The sequence below is a fragment of the Osmerus mordax genome, chromosome 5 (genome assembly GCF_038355195.1).
Source record: "Osmerus mordax isolate fOsmMor3 chromosome 5, fOsmMor3.pri, whole genome shotgun sequence".
In the NCBI taxonomy this organism is placed as follows: Eukaryota; Metazoa; Chordata; class Actinopteri; order Osmeriformes; family Osmeridae; genus Osmerus; species Osmerus mordax.
The window spans coordinates 18,259,014-18,275,642 of NC_090054.1; the positions used below are offsets into that span (position 1 = coordinate 18,259,014).

The following is a 16,629-nucleotide window of genomic DNA, read 5'->3' on the forward strand; positions in this document are numbered from 1 at the left end:
ATCCTGTCTTTGTTTTGACTGGATACAGCCACATAGCTGGAACTCCCCGTTATGCTAATTGACCCAGAAAACACTTATGTAATCCAAATACTTTTCAAAGGAGGTGGCTTTCTGCCATAAGGGATACAAAACAAAGGCTACTGGATGGGTTAACAACGTCTCTGATTGGCTTGTATGTAAACATTTGTTTTTATAGATACAGCATAGCATTTTGTGTGTGTGTGTGTACTTCCAACGTTCCATCCACGTTGGAAGTAAAAGTGATGATTCAGTGAGAATTAAGCATTGAAGCCTTGAGGCCCTTTTGGATAATATACCAGCACAGGCCTCTGATAAGCAGCCATCCTCTTGAGGATCCATCTCAAAAACTAATTACATGGTAGATGAGTCTCTTTTCTCTTCGACATAAAATACAGTCTCAGACTAAAGATAAAGACACACAAACAGTATTGTCAAGAAGAGTGCAGGAGATGCATAACACATGCTGGAATAGGATTATAATGCTAAATGGAAGATTAAAGGATCGTTTTTAATGTGGTAGAATATTCCAGAACACAGGCTTTGAGGAACAAATCTGAATCTGAATCAGATCATCACACTTAACAAATGCAACAAGAACAATCAAAGACTATAACAGTGACACTAGCTTGTTTGGGAATTCACTTAGGCTACACAGTGATTATAAAAATAAGATGATGAATTGTATCTAGTCTCTCTCTACTGGTTGTGTCCTTGAAATGAAGACCCTTGGGAGGAGACATTTGCCAATATGAAGACAACAGCTGTGCAACAATGCTGCTTCCCCTGTTCCATCTGCCACCCTGGAAATCAATGATCTATTTTCCATCCCCATGGTAAACCTTCTGTGTCCCTGCTAATCCATGGAAATATCAACAAAATGCACAGTCCACTGCCACAGCGGCAATATAAACACTGCCTTGCCAGTGGCAGACGACATCAATAACATTGTTTTAGAGGAGTGCTGTGCAATACACTGACATTGCTCTAATGCGGTCTGGGAGTTACAGTCATGGCTCAGAAATAGAGGGATGACATGGCAACTTGTTTTCAAGACTCATTTCTTCTGGTACGGATCCAACTCATCCAGCAACGCAAGTGTTTGATATTAGGCAGGGCCAACAGCTCTTGTAAAGGAAAAGTCCTACCACTAACTTTGTATGTATCTCTTTCCCTTTCTATCCCCATCATCCACCCACCCCTTCTCTCTCTCTCTGTTACCCACCCACCCTCTCTCTCTCTCTCTGTTACCCACCCACCCCCTCTCTCTCTCTGTTACCCACCCACCCCTTCTCTCTCTCTCTGTTACCCACCCACCCTCTCTCTCTCTGTTACCCACCCACCCCTTCTCTCTCTCTCTGTTACCCACCCACCCCTTCTCTCTCTCTCTCTCTGTTCCAGTCTGCTGTTCAGTTCTCTACTGGCTGGCGGCTGTGTGTGGTGTGTGCTAGACAACCTGTCAGGTCCCATCATGCAGCAGGGGTTGATTAGGGTAGAGGGGAGGAGGTCCAGATCTGTGCCACACTTGCACACACGAGAGGCACAGAGAAAGAGAGAGAGAGAGAAAAGCTTCTCTGTTAAACAAACCCTGACAGGGCGGCTGGTTGAATGGCCAGCCAAAGAGACACACAGACAGACATATCATGTCTCTACAGACCACTCGGGGTTAGGTCGGAGCGCAATGGTCAACGCAGTCAGGTTACGTATTACTAATGGCCAAACATCATTAGGCAAATTTGTACAACATAAGACCTGTTAAATTGTATATTTTCTCAAGATAGAAATCAACACAACTTTTTTGTGATAGGGAATTAGACGTAACACAAAGCCTGAAGAATCAGGCTTCAGTCAGACAGGATCAAACTGCCTAACTTCCCTGTGGGAACTGAACCTAAATACAGTACTAATCCCAATAATTGCCAGAACAGGACTTCTTTGCTGCATAAAAAAAAAAAAACCGATGCATCAACTACAAAAGACTGCAGACCTGGCTAGATCTGACCACAGCCTGTAGACCAGTGGTTCTCAACCCTGGTCCTCAGGGACCCCCTGTCCTGCATGTCTTAGATGTTTCCCTGCTCCAACACACCTGATTCAAATGAATGGTCGCTATCAGGCTTCTGCTGAGCTAGATAGCAACTCAATCATTTGAAATTGGGTGTGTTAGAGCAGGGAAACATCTAAAACAGTGTTGAGAACCACTGCTGTGGACCAAAGTACGAATCACAAACGTGTACCTCCACCCTGGGGCGGATCTGGCCTCTGAGCTGAGGAAGGAGCTATGCGTTGTTTGTCAGGGCCAGCAGCAGCGGGCCAGACAAGCCTCAGATACAGCTTCTCTTACTGCAGGAGATCAATACCCACCCTGGCAGCAGAGCAGGGGTGGAGCCACGTGCTGATGACTCAGCACAATCTCTTCTCTCTCTCCCTTTCATTGTCCAGTTTCTAAGGTCAGGCACTCTCTCTTAATTTCTCTCTCATTTCTGTATTTCTCTCTCCCCCCCCTCCCCCCCCCCCTCTTTTTATGAACAGTATTTGCCAGTCTGCCTCTCTCTCTTTCTTTCGCTCACCCAACCACTGCTTCTTTTAGCCTACTGGAATCTCACCGCTTCTCTCAGTGATAACATTTTTCTTTCGTTCCAGCAGACCCATTACATCTCCAGTCTGGTGACAGCTAGCTACGAATGTTAGCACACTGTTGACACTGTGTCAGCCTCGCAGGCACACAACAATGCTACAACATTACAATAGGCTCCCATTGTAACGCTGACACTACAAAGTATCGATTGGGCGAGCTGAAGAGATGTTAGGGTTCACAACCACTTAGGGGCATGGAGAGCTGACTTAGCTTATGCTATCGGTACCTTGCTGATCATTCTGATGTTTGAAACAGTAGCCTAAACGTGCATACTTAAATGTGCCCATTCGTATTATGTTATCCAGTTCAGCATGCTAATATAGACACGGTGTTAAGGGCACTGGAGTACATTCCAGCGAGAAATCCCTTAATAGATTAAACAAACATACATAAAATTGTGCTGATAGAAGTGAGCCAAACTGATTAAGTGTGAGGGTCTGTAGCTACACAGCCATCCCTGTGTGCTTGATGCCTCTGAAGACAGAAGTAGAGACTAGAACCAGTGTTTACTGACACTGGGCGTTGTTTATATTGTGTGTGTGTGTGTGTGTGTCTGTGTGCTTGTGGAAGCTCGGAGGTTCCATTTACTCTGATGTTGATGGGACTGGGAGCCTGTTATGGAACAAAGGCTTCTCTGTATGTGTGTGTGCTTCTGTGTGTGTGTGTGCTTCTGTGTGTTTCATTGAGCTGTTCCGTATGCCATTGTATCCTCCTCGTATTTCTAGTGACATAACAGTATGTTAATTGTTCCTGGCTTTCAGCGCTCTAAGGCACTGATCTGGGACAGTTTTACTCCCGCAAAAAAAGCATAACCATTTTATGAAGAAAAACAACAACCTGACCTCAGATAAGTACCTAAGGGTTCCTTCAATCTTCTCCAGCTGAAGGAAAGGCAAGATCTATGACTAATACAGCTGGTTGATGTTCTCCAGTGACAGAAATTTGAGAATTTATGAGATGAAATCCAATATCCTGGAGAGTAAGTGTGGTCATTGTTATGGACTCGGGTTTGCTGACTAGACGTGTAGACAGTCTAACATTTCAGAGTTGAGAAGTGAAAGGTTGAGTTGTTGGCATTATGAATCAGGTACAAATGGAATCACGATATAAAGTTACAATCAGTTTAATGTTTAATGATCATGATTAGCCACAGGGATGTGTGGATGTATTTGGATGTCTGTGTGTGTGTTTTTTTCTCAGCAGGGTGGATCAATGGATTAAGAATGGGTTTGTCTCTTAAGAAGCCAGACCAGGGTCGCTACAGTATGCGCTGGGGCTCGTATTCTAAGAGGACAGTGAATGTGTATCTATCCTAGTGTGCCCTCTGCTGTCTGCAGGCCTACATGAACACTTGCTCCACCCGCCTGGCCCCCTCTGTCACCAGGGAGAGCTTCATGGCCCCGTCCAGGGAAAGCAAGATGGCCTGGATCTCTTGAGAGAGCTGTGGATGGTTCCTCTGCGCACAGACACTTGCAATCTCACCCCAGCTGTCCCCTGAGCACATCGCATCCTCCCGGATCACCTTTTCTAAAGCTCCTAGAAAAAACACACAGCAGTGTGATCGTCATTTTAGGAGTGTGAATGTATTGTGCGTCTTCTCCCTTCAGAAAGGTGAACAACACGTGTATATATATGTGTGTGCATATACAGGTTTGTGTACCTTGTGTGGGTGTGTGGGTATGAATGTGTGTATAGGCTAGCCGTGTTATGTACTGTACCAGATCCTGCAGAGCAGAAGTTTCCCAGCAGCCGCAGGGCCAGATCTTCCAGGTCTGACCTGAGGAAGGTGTGGCAGACGAAACCTACAGACAGCCTGGCCTGCTGGCCCTGGTAGGGCTGGGTGAAGGCCCAGAGCATGTCCAGGCTGGGGCTGCCACGCAGCACATACAAACAATCGTCTGCCCAAATGCACACACAGACAGGGAGCATCCACACATTCATCCATCATTTTCTGTATTTATTTTACAGTGTGGCCTTGTCAAGACGGTGCCAGTGTCAAATTGCCTCCATTTTTCATTTGTGTGGGACTGTACATATGGGGATATGAGTGCTTGTGTGTGTGTGTTCACGGTCCTCACCTGCAGTGAAGTCTTTGTTCTGATAAATAAACTCTATGACCCCATTGGTCATGCCTCTTTTGCACATGCTCAGTGCGGCCTTACGAAGTACTCCACAGGATTTATAGATGATATGTGCCAGTGCCAAGCATGCATCGGCCATATACGGCTTCCTGTCGCCGTGCTCACAGATGACATCTCCCAGTGCCTCGCTGTAAGTAAGTCTGAGAAGGAAAACAAACAACACAGACTGTCCTAAACACTAAAACTGAACACTAAGACTGCAATCACTGGAAATACTATATTCCAGTACCATCACCATGTGTTGTAAAGTGCATCATTCATCATGAGTTTGGTTAACTGTTATTAATATTGAGTAACTGTTACTGCTTGAATAAAACAGCCGATCCAGTAGATTGACTTTTTCAGTGTATCAGTGTTGACTGACTATTAACACACACACACACAGACCGCACACACACTCTTTTTGAACTTCAACGATCCATTCAGTATGTTGTTGGTACCTATTCTGAGTGACCCAGTGTGTGACCAGCTCTACAAAGTTGTTTTCCAGGGCACAGCAGACCCCTTCCACTGACAAGGACTGGTCGGGCAGCTGTGTCCCAGCATGCGCTGAGATCATCAGGGCCTGGAAGAAGAGGAGGAGGGGAGGGAGCTCTCCTTGGTATACTGTCACTGCTGGAGTGGGGTGAGATCGGGGTGGAAGGTGTAACGAAGGAGAAAGATAAAGAAATTAAAAGACGAAACTAAAAAAGCAGCTCCAATGATCTTCAGCTATTGTTGTAGGATTAGAAATAGGCTGTATTCCATTTCTGAGTATGCTGGTCATTCATGTTTAACCAGGCTAGTTTATCTGAGGTTAAATAGGAAGGTTTACCGTAACCAACTCTACCTATTCTATCAATGGCCATACTGTGTAGTAATACAAATTTACCTTTGAACCTCTCCATAGTTTCCGTGTTCCTCAGAACTCCGTGAGGAGACTTCGCTGCGTGAAACGCTGCCGCTTCATACTCACCTGCTTCAAAGAGGTTAATAAATCTGCAGGGATCAAGATATGGATGAGTTAGTCTGTAAAACATACACTGGTAAGACAGTACAGTTGTGGTCTGCTATTATACCTCTCAATGTAGTCCACCAGAAGCTCTGAGTCATTGACCTTACTTGGGTCATCCTCCTCAAACGCCATAGCGCCATGGCAGTCTGTGTCGCTCACTGCGATGGAATGTGATATGCTAGGCTAATGTGAATATGATATATTACATAATAAGCCTGGATCTTGATTGGTTGCTGCTGTGTTCTTAAACCTCATCATTAGAATGCCATAACACACTAAATACAACTTTGGGCTATGCCATGGAACCAGACCTTTCAGTTTGGAGATGTCCTCCAGTTTTGAGGTGATGAACTCAAACAGAGGGACCTCTCTTCCTGTCTTCTCCCAGGTAATGAAGGCATCATTGAGATATTGTAGCTGTTTATATCTACAGAGACAATCGTTAATCACTTTTATTTATCTCTGTATATATATATATATATTTAATAATTTGTGTTTTCAAGGATCTACCAAAACTCTACTCAAATCTACTCTAGGATGTGACCTAATCCGGTCTGGAAGACTGACCGGATCTGAAGCCTCTCATTGTCCACAACCAGCTCATCCCTTTGGTCCAGGGCAATCCTCATCTTCTGGTCCAGGTCAGTTTTGACCTGCATAGACACGTACTGGCTCTTCCTCTTGCTCTGCAGATCTGCTTTCTTCTTCTCCAGGTACTCCAGATGTTTAGCCAGGGCCGCTGGATTCATTGACTCATCAAATGTCAGACCTGAGAGGAGACAAAGAGGGGGGCAAATCTGTAGGAAATCATTGCTTCATCAAAGTGTGCATTAGTGGAGGGTATACAAGCTAATAAATGTGAGTGAGTTTCCATGCCTGGTATCTGCCCAACAGGCCGTAGAGTCTTGCTGTCGGAGGTATTCAGCTGAATTGAGGGTCTCTTGTCTTTCCTAGAGTCCTGCTGTCTCCTTAATTTAGCCTGAAGTTCGGCTGTGTCTCTCTGGATAATTTCAATCCTTGGGGAGTAAGAAAAACAATTTGTTGAAGAACACAATCACTATTTGCGACCTTTTCTTAAAAGGGGGGGTTCAAGTTAGCCACAGCCCAACCCTGACCCTGTTTTTAGGGTTGGGGTTTAGGGCCTAGAGGGATAGAGTTCTAGACTGCTGTGACCTTTTCCGTTGGTCTGCTACCAGACCTCCCCCAATCTCTAGGCCGATACTTAAGGTTAGCCACAGCCCAAACACCAATCCCAACCCTGACCTCCCCCGATCGCTAGTGTAGGCAGAATTCTTTTTTTCAGACCTTTCGAAAATATTTTTTAAACCTGATGACAGCCATCAAAATATGTGACCTCTTGTGCCTACAGGGAAATCTGTTCCCACCTCCCACCTCTGTATTGCTTTATAAATGGACAGACTGTAATATACAGGGGGGAACCACTTTTGTAAGGCCTCCGGGGAAATCTGTTCCCCCTGTGTTCTCAGTGTAAAAGACTGGTGTATAGATGAAACTTGCTATACATAATGATCACAGTAACATAAATCACCAGCATCACTGTATTGCTTTATAAATGGGCGTTTTTTCACCTGATATAATGTGTACCCCCTCCCCTAACATGCAAAGGGTCAGTCCTGCCATCATGTGTGTTATTTTCTGTGTTCTTTTGGTCACAATGAACAACCTGAGATAATATGGAGGTGTCTGCTCTTTTCTAGCAAAAGTTACAGAGAGGATACACATTATATCAGCCGTTTTTTCACCTGATATAATGTGTTTCCCCTCTGTAAAAAACAAAACAACTAAATATACAGTAAGAATCATTTGATGCTAGGATATACAGAACATAAATTAATAATGTATGTGGGCATTGTCTCACTTGCCTCTCCTGAAGCTGGACAGCTCTCCTCTGGCAGTACATGAGGGATGTGGGCTGTGCCACTCTGGCCTTCAGTTTGCCTTGTGCCAACTTGGCTTTACAGTCACTTTTCCTTATGGCACTAATGAAGCTATCATATTCTTTTTTTATCGCAGTGAGAATGGTCTTGTAGGCTGTTGCATACTCAATAACCTGAATAGAATCAAAGCAAGGAGAGTTAAGGATAATCTCAACCCTGAAATCTGAAAAAGAGAGGCCAGTAAAAAAATGAAATAACTAACATTATGCTTGGATGTTGCATTTCTGTTGAGGTATATAATGATCAAAACTCAGTCAGTGATACACAGAAAGATAGAAAAGAAGGTACTTGGATACCTTATCAAATGCAGTACTGTAAATGATGTAGCGTTGCTCATCTGAGCCATTCACTGGGCACTGAAGGTATTCCTTCTCACTTTGAATGTAGTCAGAGAGTGATTCCAAGAAGTTCTTGTCACTCACAGACGTGATGGGTGGCATGGCTTTGTTTCCGAGATAAAATGAATGTTCGTGTTTTTTAGTTCCAGACATAATCAGATTTAATTAAAATTCCTTTCTTAGATAATAGGTTTAGCTAACAAAGGTTTGTAGCAGCCACTCCATGGTTATAACATTAGGTTGTTATGGATACACCGAAGTGGAGTATGGGTAATGTAGTTCTGTATTACACATTCATATCTATTAGCTTTCCCATTTTACAAAAACATTACATTATGAATAAATACATATATAATAACAATCATGAAGGGAAGTGAATATAATAAATATACAATTTTAAAATAACGTTTTTTTGTGTCTGGCATCTTATTGGCAACCTACTCCCTGCAAACAAGTCCAGAAAACCCCGTAGCACGCTCCGAAAGCCCTCTTCTCATGATCCGCCATTAGCAGGAGTCCTGTGGTAAGATCGTGCTCTCCGTTTCAAAGATTTGTTTGATAAATTCTTAATATTAAAGAACACTTTAACTCATATAGTCCCTAAAACAACATCGTATTTCATGTTGTGCAGGTGGATTGAACGCCAAGATGCAGATTTTCGTCAAAACCCTCACGGGGAAGACCATAACCCTCGAGGTGTGTATTCCGGCAATTCCGTGATGGAGGCTGTATAATGCTTTCTTGGCTGACTCGGGTGTTAGCCGCAGAGCCAAACCTTTTTAACTCATGAGCTATTTTGCGTTTCATAAGCATTTTTGTCCAACCCATAGAGCTGCGAATGTTGTTTCTTGTATTAAGACCTATCGTGAGCCTACAATTGAAGCACTGTTGTCCGACCACACATACTAAGCCATACACTTGGCTAGCTAGGTTGCTAACTACCAATTCCCGTTAGCCTACTCGGTACACGTGTTTGCGTTGAGCAAGCTGGTGAAACTGCCTGCTTAATGTTGGTTTGCTTTTTCTAATCAGACTAGGTAAAATAGTTAAGCTAAGTTGGTTTCGTCACAAAATATAAATTTTTACGTGTTTTAATGGCATTGCCCTTTTAAAACATGCTAACGTTAGCGACGTGTTACTCCTACGGAACCTAACTTCCATCACTAACGGATGTCATTTTTCAGGTTGAGCCTTCAGATACCATCGAAAATGTCAAGGCAAAGATCCAAGACAAAGAAGGTAAATGACTTTTTAAAGACATGTATAAACAGGGATGTAAAAGAAGACCCTTCTGGACGGTCATGGTTAATGTCCTAACTGTCACTCCAGGTATCCCTCCTGACCAGCAGAGATTGATCTTCGCCGGTAAGCAGCTGGAGGATGGACGTACCCTGTCTGACTACAACATTCAGAAGGTGAGAACATTGCTGTAGATGTTGTAGTCTAACACGTTTTTGGCCATAGGAATTAATGCATTGAATTAATTCAAAACTTGTGGAAATGCACTTTCAGACTGACTTAAGCAGGTGTTATGTCATCACTAAAGCAATAGTTTGTTACTGTATTACGTAGCATAAGTGGCATTACTGCATTGATTAATCATGTTGTGAAGGCGTCCAAGTATTGAGCCGTTGTGCTGAATCTTGTGCAGGAGTCCACTCTGCACTTGGTGCTGAGGCTGCGTGGTGGTGCCAAGAAGAGGAAGAAGAAGTCTTACACCACCCCCAAGAAGAACAAGCACAAGAGGAAGAAGGTCAAGCTTGCTGTGCTCAAGTACTACAAGGTACAAAGCTGTCCTGGGTCATGATTACTCTGAGTATCTGCTCACTCCCTTTGACCCGTTTCACATCTAAATGAACTGAACAGTACATGGCATCAGCTAATGAGATCAGAAGTTACACTAGGTATGTAGTTTGTATTAGGACTTTCGTATACAAGTAGGATTTATTTCCGTTGTCCAAATCCCCAGTTTTTCCATTGGAAAAAATGGCGTGGCATCCAGTCAGCAACACAAAACATTTGTGTTGTGTACCACTATTTTATATAGACTCATGTCTCTCTGTCTCCCCCCCCCCCCCCCCAGGTCGACGAGAATGGCAAGATCCACCGTCTCCGCCGTGAGTGCCCAGCTGACGAGTGTGGTGCCGGCGTCTTCATGGCTAGCCACTTTGACAGGCACTACTGTGGCAAGTGCTGCCTCACTTACTGCTTCAACAAGCCCGAGGACAAGTAAACCAATGGACTGTCAATAAAACGTTTTCACCAAAACGCCAATTGTCTTGATTATTGTGTGTGGGGGGTGAATTGTACATGTCTGTAAATTACTATAAGTTGGCCTAGTGCTGACATTGGTGTACCCCTCTGCATGTGAGACTTATCTGTACTATCTCTATATAAATAAAAACGTATTTTGAAACGCACGTGCTCTGCCCAAGGTCTGAAGAGCTTTATATTTAAACTGCATAATGTGGAATATAAAGGCCAAAAATCTGCGACAGTCGACCACGACTCCGGGGAACTTGTGACGTACGTATTGACAAACTAAACCAGTGTAGAGGCAGCGGGCCCAAAAAAAGACAGCGGGCCATTCTGCGCGTGCGCCAGTGTTGTCGACACGGAAGACAACTGAAAGGTTGTCTGAATTTGCTGTCTTTTTAGATTTGTGCGAATCAACTTGGCAATGGCGAACACCGAGCTCCGATCAGAGCTGGAAAAATATCTGGAGAGTTTGAGTATCGAAACGACTTGTGTGGACCATCCAGCGGTAAGTTGAAGTGGCGTCTCCTGGTTGTCTCATACATGCTGTAATGACTACTAATACGATAGTACTAAAACGACAAACTGCAGCACATGCAATACAGTACGTTAAAGAACCTGAAGTTTACGTTACGTGAACAAGACTTTCGCATTCTGTGTGACGAGGCAAATTGGAATTCTGCAGCGGTCTACAGCTTGCTCAATGACACGTGTTTGCTGCACTTACAACTACCGACAGATGGCGCAAGAGACCGTTCTTTGAACGGAATCTTTGTATTTCATGTAGGCTACTTGGTTGTAGAGAGTAGGCTACACAGGGTCTGACGTTAAATGTTTAATAAAAGAAATATCAAATTATTCACCCCTTACGTAATTTCAGATTGAAAATAAGTTCCTGTTTTGTGCAGCAGTGACTCATGGCTTCTCCCCTGCTGTCAGGTGTTCACTGTGGAGGAGATGATGCCTCACCTGCAGGGTGTCAGTGGAGCGGTCACCAAAAACCTATTCCTGAAGGACAAGAAAAAAAAGGGTCTGTGGCTGGTGTCCGCCCGCCACGACCGCCAGGTAAACCTCAACGACCTCGCCAAGAAGCTGGGGGTTGGCAGCGGCAACCTACGTTTTGCTGAGGAGGCTTCCATGTTGGAAAAGCTGAAGGTGGGGCAGGGGTGTGCTACCGCACTTGCTCTGTTCTGTGACAAAGAGAGCAGTGTGAAGTTCGTCCTGGACAGTGACCTGGTCAACGGGGGACACGAGAGGGTCTACTTCCACCCGATGACCAACGAAGCGACCATGGGTGTCAAGCCTGAAGATCTGCTCAAGTTCCTGAAGGAGACAGGGCACGAGCCCGTTCTGCAGGACTTTGACTAGAATGGATTTTGTGAGTAGGCAAAATGTCTAAACCAAGGTGTCAGAAAGGGTTTTCTGAAGTCCGGGATCATGCATTGTGTATTTCTTCAAATCCCAAAACACTTTTCTTTTTTGGAAATAGGGTTGTCTGGGCTGCCTGAAGTTCTTTTCACTTTCACTGTATATTGTGCTTTGTAATTAAAATATGTGGGACAACTCTACAAATAGGAACAAAATACAAACAGAGATGTTCAGAAGACTCATCCTGCATCTGATTTCCAGATGCTGTTCTGTCTTTGACCACTAATTATCAAAATATAGAGCTCTTGTCCAAATACACACTCTTAGTGATAGTACATTACTGACAAGGATGCACCACCATGGAGCTCTGAGGGCAGTAACCAAAGCCATAAATGTTGTTTGTATAAGTCGACTACATAAATATTTATTTAGCATTGTGTCTGGAAGTCAAGAGGTCGCCTCATGCCAGCCAGTCATCAAGGCCGCCCATAGTGAGGAGTGGTTGTATTAGGGCTTTAGTGATAAAGACTTATGTACGATTGAGGTACTTTCTACTAATGGTCAAGGCTTTAACAAGTGCACGCCAGCCTCAATCTCCACTACAGTTCAATTTCCTACATTATGATCCTGGATATATGGCCTCTTTTTATTTATATGATGCATGAAAGCCATGTTAATTTACATTTAAAACAAACATGAACACAAGGAGATTTGAAATGACAGGAATCGGTTTTAATCACATCAAATGAATTTATGTAAAAGTGGAAAAGGAAGAAAACACTAGGTCATCATCGTCGTCATAACAGACACAGTATTCTGATAGTGAGCATGTATGTACACAAGCATACTAACACAGCTGAGCTTGCTCTGATTCTGACTCACAACGTTCACTTAATTGGCTGTCAATCACTCCGTTGGCATGACGTCCTACCATTGTCATTTTGGCATTTCAGAGAAAAAGAAACAACACTCGTTGGAACATGGTCTACTCTGACAGGGTAGGGAAGCGTGGTGATTGGTTGACTCCATGCAGATTGTGATTGGCCCAATGCTTGACCTGGTAAGTCTTGTTGTGGTCCACATGCGTTTAAACTGATTGTTCTGTGCCAGTGGCTGAATGTCCAGGCCAGCCCTTGGCTTGTTAGTTCCACAGTAAAAAGATGTTGCATGTGCATGCTCATTTACAAAAAGGAAAAAAGCATTATTGTCAAAATGGCAGGCGGCTAAAAGACCAGCTGACTCCTAGTCACACAGAGGATATGGTGGTCCTCAGGGTCTGGTTCAAGCTCACCCTTTTGGCTTAGCATGAACATCTGTTGGCACCTGCAGTTGGTCTGTGTAGAGTGCATGGCAAGCACTTACATACCATCACACAGCAGCGCAAACAGATATAGTCAGTTATAGAAAACAACTGTCACCACATTACTTTAAAGAGTTGTTTTTTTCTTTCATTTCCTTGATTCAAGGAAGAAAAAAAAGGATGAAGTTTATTTTTCTCTACTGATTAACTTTTTGAAACACACAGAGATTTACAATCTTTTTCTCACTGAAGTTCATCTCAGCAGACCAACTCTAAAAAGGCTTCAGTTCAGACAAACAGCTTGAAGGTCACTTTTCTCTCTGAGTAAAAGGCAGACAGAAAAGAGTAAAGACAAGAAGACAGAAGAGAGGACATAGAAGAGAGGTTAAAAGGAGAAGCGGAAAGTTCAAGAAGAAGAGAAAGTGACATTGAAGGGGACGTACAGGAAAGCAGCCAGGCTGGAACTACATGCACTGCAAGGGACAGGGGGAAGGGTTTCAGTGTGACACCAAAGCCATGCAGTACTGTATAGAACCACTCACATAGAACACAACCTGATACGAGTGCCACTAACACAACGACAAGTTTTATTCTCAACAGAGGTCAAGTGCTGCAGAGATTTGCCATCACCTTGATATACACATAAACAGGGCTGGGATGGAGTGCATGTAGGTGTACAACCTTCTAATGCTCTTGGGCTGAGGTTCTCTTTTTTCGGACACAAACGGGTAAAGCGTGTCGTTCCACCAGACGCCATGCAGACCTGGTTCCTCCCGTGTACGGTTAACGGGCACAGGCCACCAGGGGCACCAGCTAGCGGGGTGGAAGGGGGGGGGGGGGGGGGTTCGCGGTTGCGGCAGCTTTGAAGCAAGGGGGCGCGTGCGGGATCGGAGGACATCTGTTACACCAGTTGAGGTTACCATGACGACCCCCGCCCTCCCCCCCTCAACCCCCCGCCCTTCCTCCCGCGTCTTGCAGCGGCAGCACTCACCACACGGGCTCACAGAACAGTGGGCGACGCTGAGAAGCGTTTAGGAGCTTTGCCGCTCCCCCATGCTGCTTTTAGACTTTCTGCGCTCCTGTAACCCTTCCACATCTGCAGAACAAAGGCAAGGTCATCACAACACACCTGGACACAGGCAGAGAGGTTAGGCTGTACTGTTCACAAACACACAACAAGATAAATACCAGCAAAGCAATACTTCAAACGATTAAATATAAAAAGTGAAAAAGCAGGAATAAATAATAACCTATTGACTAAAAGCCATGACTTTGCCCTCCTTCTACTGCTAGTGCATGAAGCAGTGCATTCTGTCCTGGAATATAATTTAATATGGTGTGTATAATGGTCTGTACAAGATCTAATCAGTTGATGATTAGCTGTCGTGAAATTTGAATTTGTAGTGAATGGATGTGTACACCCACAAGTCTCAAGATCAAAATATCCACCCCTGGAAAGAAAGAGCCTTCATCCACACAAAAAAATATATCTCTTCAACCTAGTTAGTTGAGAGAGCATTCAGCAGGTGATAAACACTGGCAAATATAAAACTACATCCAACTCAAGTTAGATTCCTCTTTCCCAACTTCCCCCATCAGATCATTCTGTGAATGAAGCCCCTTTCTTTAACCAAGAAACCATTACCGCCTATTCACATGAACAACCAATCAAATCTACCCACGCTGAAGAATGTACACAAAAAAAAGAAACAAAAAAAACAATAGAAAACAGTGCCTTTATGCACAGACTTACAAAACGCCACCAAAATAAAAACACAGTAATATTTTGATTTGAAAACAATCAAAATGGGAAGTTCAGAGGCCACACACCAGGAACAAAGAACAAAAGCCATGCATCTCAGTGAATATAGAACTAGAATTAGGTTGGTGTGAAGAAGGGAAGGATGAGATACAACAGAACATTTTAAAAGTTTCCCACGTAACAAACACCAAGAGGTTAGGGGAGACTGGATCTATTATCTGTGCGACATAAATAGACGAGGAAACTGGTTTCCTGTTAAAGATAGTAGCCATTTTCTCTAAAGGGATAAATTACATAAATCAGGCTCCAGAAATATGATTGGCTTTTAATTGGCGGTTTCTCAGACAGACCTTGGGACCTGTTCTACAAGCCTCCTTTCTCTCTTTAACTCTACTAACATGACTGTTACATCTCTGACTTGATATATTGGAGATGTACTGAGTGTAGTGTCAACATCTAAAATTACCATATATTTTTAGCTCTTTGGCTTAGGTCTGCAATACATCTGCCGCTTTTTCAAATAATTTGGTGGTGGGTAGAATTCATACTAAAACCATAAACACTGTATTTGACACTGCTAATGCAGATAATAGTCTTAGTGTTAGCAAGCCAACAGAGATTGTGTGAATGAACATGAACCTTGGTGGAGACCTCCATAGAGCTCTTCACCATCACACAGAGAAGGGAGAGATTACACCAGGGGTGAGAGAAACAGTGATTATCACAAATAATCAGCCATATGAAAACATCCAACAGAAAAGATTGCAAGCATGAATGATAGGGTTTTCATCAGACATGCAAAAACAAAAGAGTTTCATTTCCCGTCCATAGCCCAGTCACTGGTCCTTATCCACATCACCGATCAGGTTACCCTCCCAACATTCACACACACCCATACTCATACCACAGTGATTGGTTGTCCTCTGGGCTAGGTGACGGTGATTGGTCAGCATCAATCACATGATTACAATCTAAACCCTCTTGATTCTCTCCCTGGTCAGGTGGGCTGGGCTTCAGCCCATTCTGACCGCTTGATTGGTTGAGGGAGGTTTGGGCAAGGGAGGGGCGGGGGTGGGATTTGCCAGGGGGACCACTGATGTTGCTGACGAGGGAGGGGTTGAGGGACAGGAAGGGGAGGTTCTTGCCCGCACTCCCGGAGAAGGCGGGCTCGCTGAAGATGGAGTCCATGAAGACCGACTCTACCGTGAAGGAGGAGCCGAAGAAGGACTCCAGGCTGGAGAAGTCCGCCTCCTCCTTGCGGCAGGGCAGGCTGATGGACTTGGGCAGGGGCACCGGGGGGCTAGGCCGCGTCAGCTGGGAGGGGGAGAGGGTGGTGGAGGAAGGGAGGTACTCACTGGGTGTGGCGCGGGGCGCGGCCTTGGAGGAGGAGGATGATGATGAGGGTATAGGGTCGACAGAGACGGGCTGGCGGTTGTCTTTGGACAGGAGGTCGTGGATGCTGGTCCGGCGGGTCGTGCCCTCGGCTGTGGAGATGACGCTGCTCGCGCGAGGCAGCGTGGAGGCCGAGTCCAGACGCTCACACACCGACGTGGCCTTGCCCTGGGACGACAGGCTGGGCCGCGGCGGGACCGAGCCCTTCACGCGCGTGCTCTCCGCCTTCCTCAGGGTCGGACGTCCCGGTTGGCCGGATCTGGGCGGGCGGGAGTCCGAGTTCACCGGTGCTGCCCTCCCACTAGCTGAGCGCAGGATGCCCCGCCCCTTGGTGGAGGCGGAGCTTCGGTCCTTCTGCACGTGCTCAGTGCCTCCGGAGAGGCGGGGGGAGTCTACGGTCAGGTTCTCCTGGCTGCCAGACTGGAGAGGAAAGATCACCTTCACTAGGATGCACCAATGTAGCA

The 16,629-nt window shown here is 44.9% G+C and overlaps 4 protein-coding genes across 4 annotated transcripts in view; 2 read left to right on the plus strand and 2 right to left on the minus strand.

Moving 5' to 3' along the window:
* Positions 1 to 3,995: 3,995 nt before the first annotated feature.
* Positions 3,996 to 7,727, minus strand: LOC136943165 (clathrin heavy chain linker domain-containing protein 1-like). The gene is made up of 10 exons (XM_067236405.1): positions 7,675 to 7,727; positions 6,719 to 6,807; positions 6,359 to 6,563; positions 6,103 to 6,218; positions 5,856 to 5,949; positions 5,669 to 5,775; positions 5,238 to 5,412; positions 4,735 to 4,937; positions 4,375 to 4,554; positions 3,996 to 4,192 (listed from the first exon to the last, which is right to left on the minus strand). Exons 1-10 carry the CDS (start codon positions 7,710 to 7,712, stop codon positions 3,996 to 3,998), a joined length of 1,404 nt encoding a protein of 467 aa, XP_067092506.1. The 5' UTR covers positions 7,713 to 7,727.
* An 840-nt stretch (positions 7,728 to 8,567) lies between these two features.
* rps27a (ribosomal protein S27a) lies at positions 8,568 to 10,361 on the plus strand. Its single transcript, XM_067236406.1, has 6 exons — positions 8,568 to 8,610; positions 8,719 to 8,783; positions 9,272 to 9,326; positions 9,417 to 9,502; positions 9,739 to 9,870; positions 10,171 to 10,361. Exons 2-6 carry the CDS (start codon positions 8,736 to 8,738, stop codon positions 10,318 to 10,320), a joined length of 471 nt encoding a protein of 156 aa, XP_067092507.1. The 5' UTR covers positions 8,568 to 8,610; positions 8,719 to 8,735; the 3' UTR covers positions 10,321 to 10,361.
* A 347-nt stretch (positions 10,362 to 10,708) lies between these two features.
* Positions 10,709 to 12,145, plus strand: prorsd1 (prolyl-tRNA synthetase domain containing 1). The gene is made up of 2 exons (XM_067235997.1): positions 10,709 to 10,851; positions 11,283 to 12,145. Exons 1-2 carry the CDS (start codon positions 10,768 to 10,770, stop codon positions 11,709 to 11,711), a joined length of 513 nt encoding a protein of 170 aa, XP_067092098.1. The 5' UTR covers positions 10,709 to 10,767; the 3' UTR covers positions 11,712 to 12,145.
* A 276-nt stretch (positions 12,146 to 12,421) lies between these two features.
* Positions 12,422 to 16,629, minus strand: part of LOC136942931 (girdin-like) — a 51,182-nt gene continuing 46,974 nt past the window's right edge. Inside the window, exon 34 of the mRNA XM_067235998.1 lies at positions 12,422 to 16,585. Within this exon, the coding sequence (XP_067092099.1) occupies positions 15,656 to 16,585 (930 nt within the window). The 3' untranslated portion in view covers positions 12,422 to 15,655. The remainder of the gene's footprint in view (positions 16,586 to 16,629) is intronic.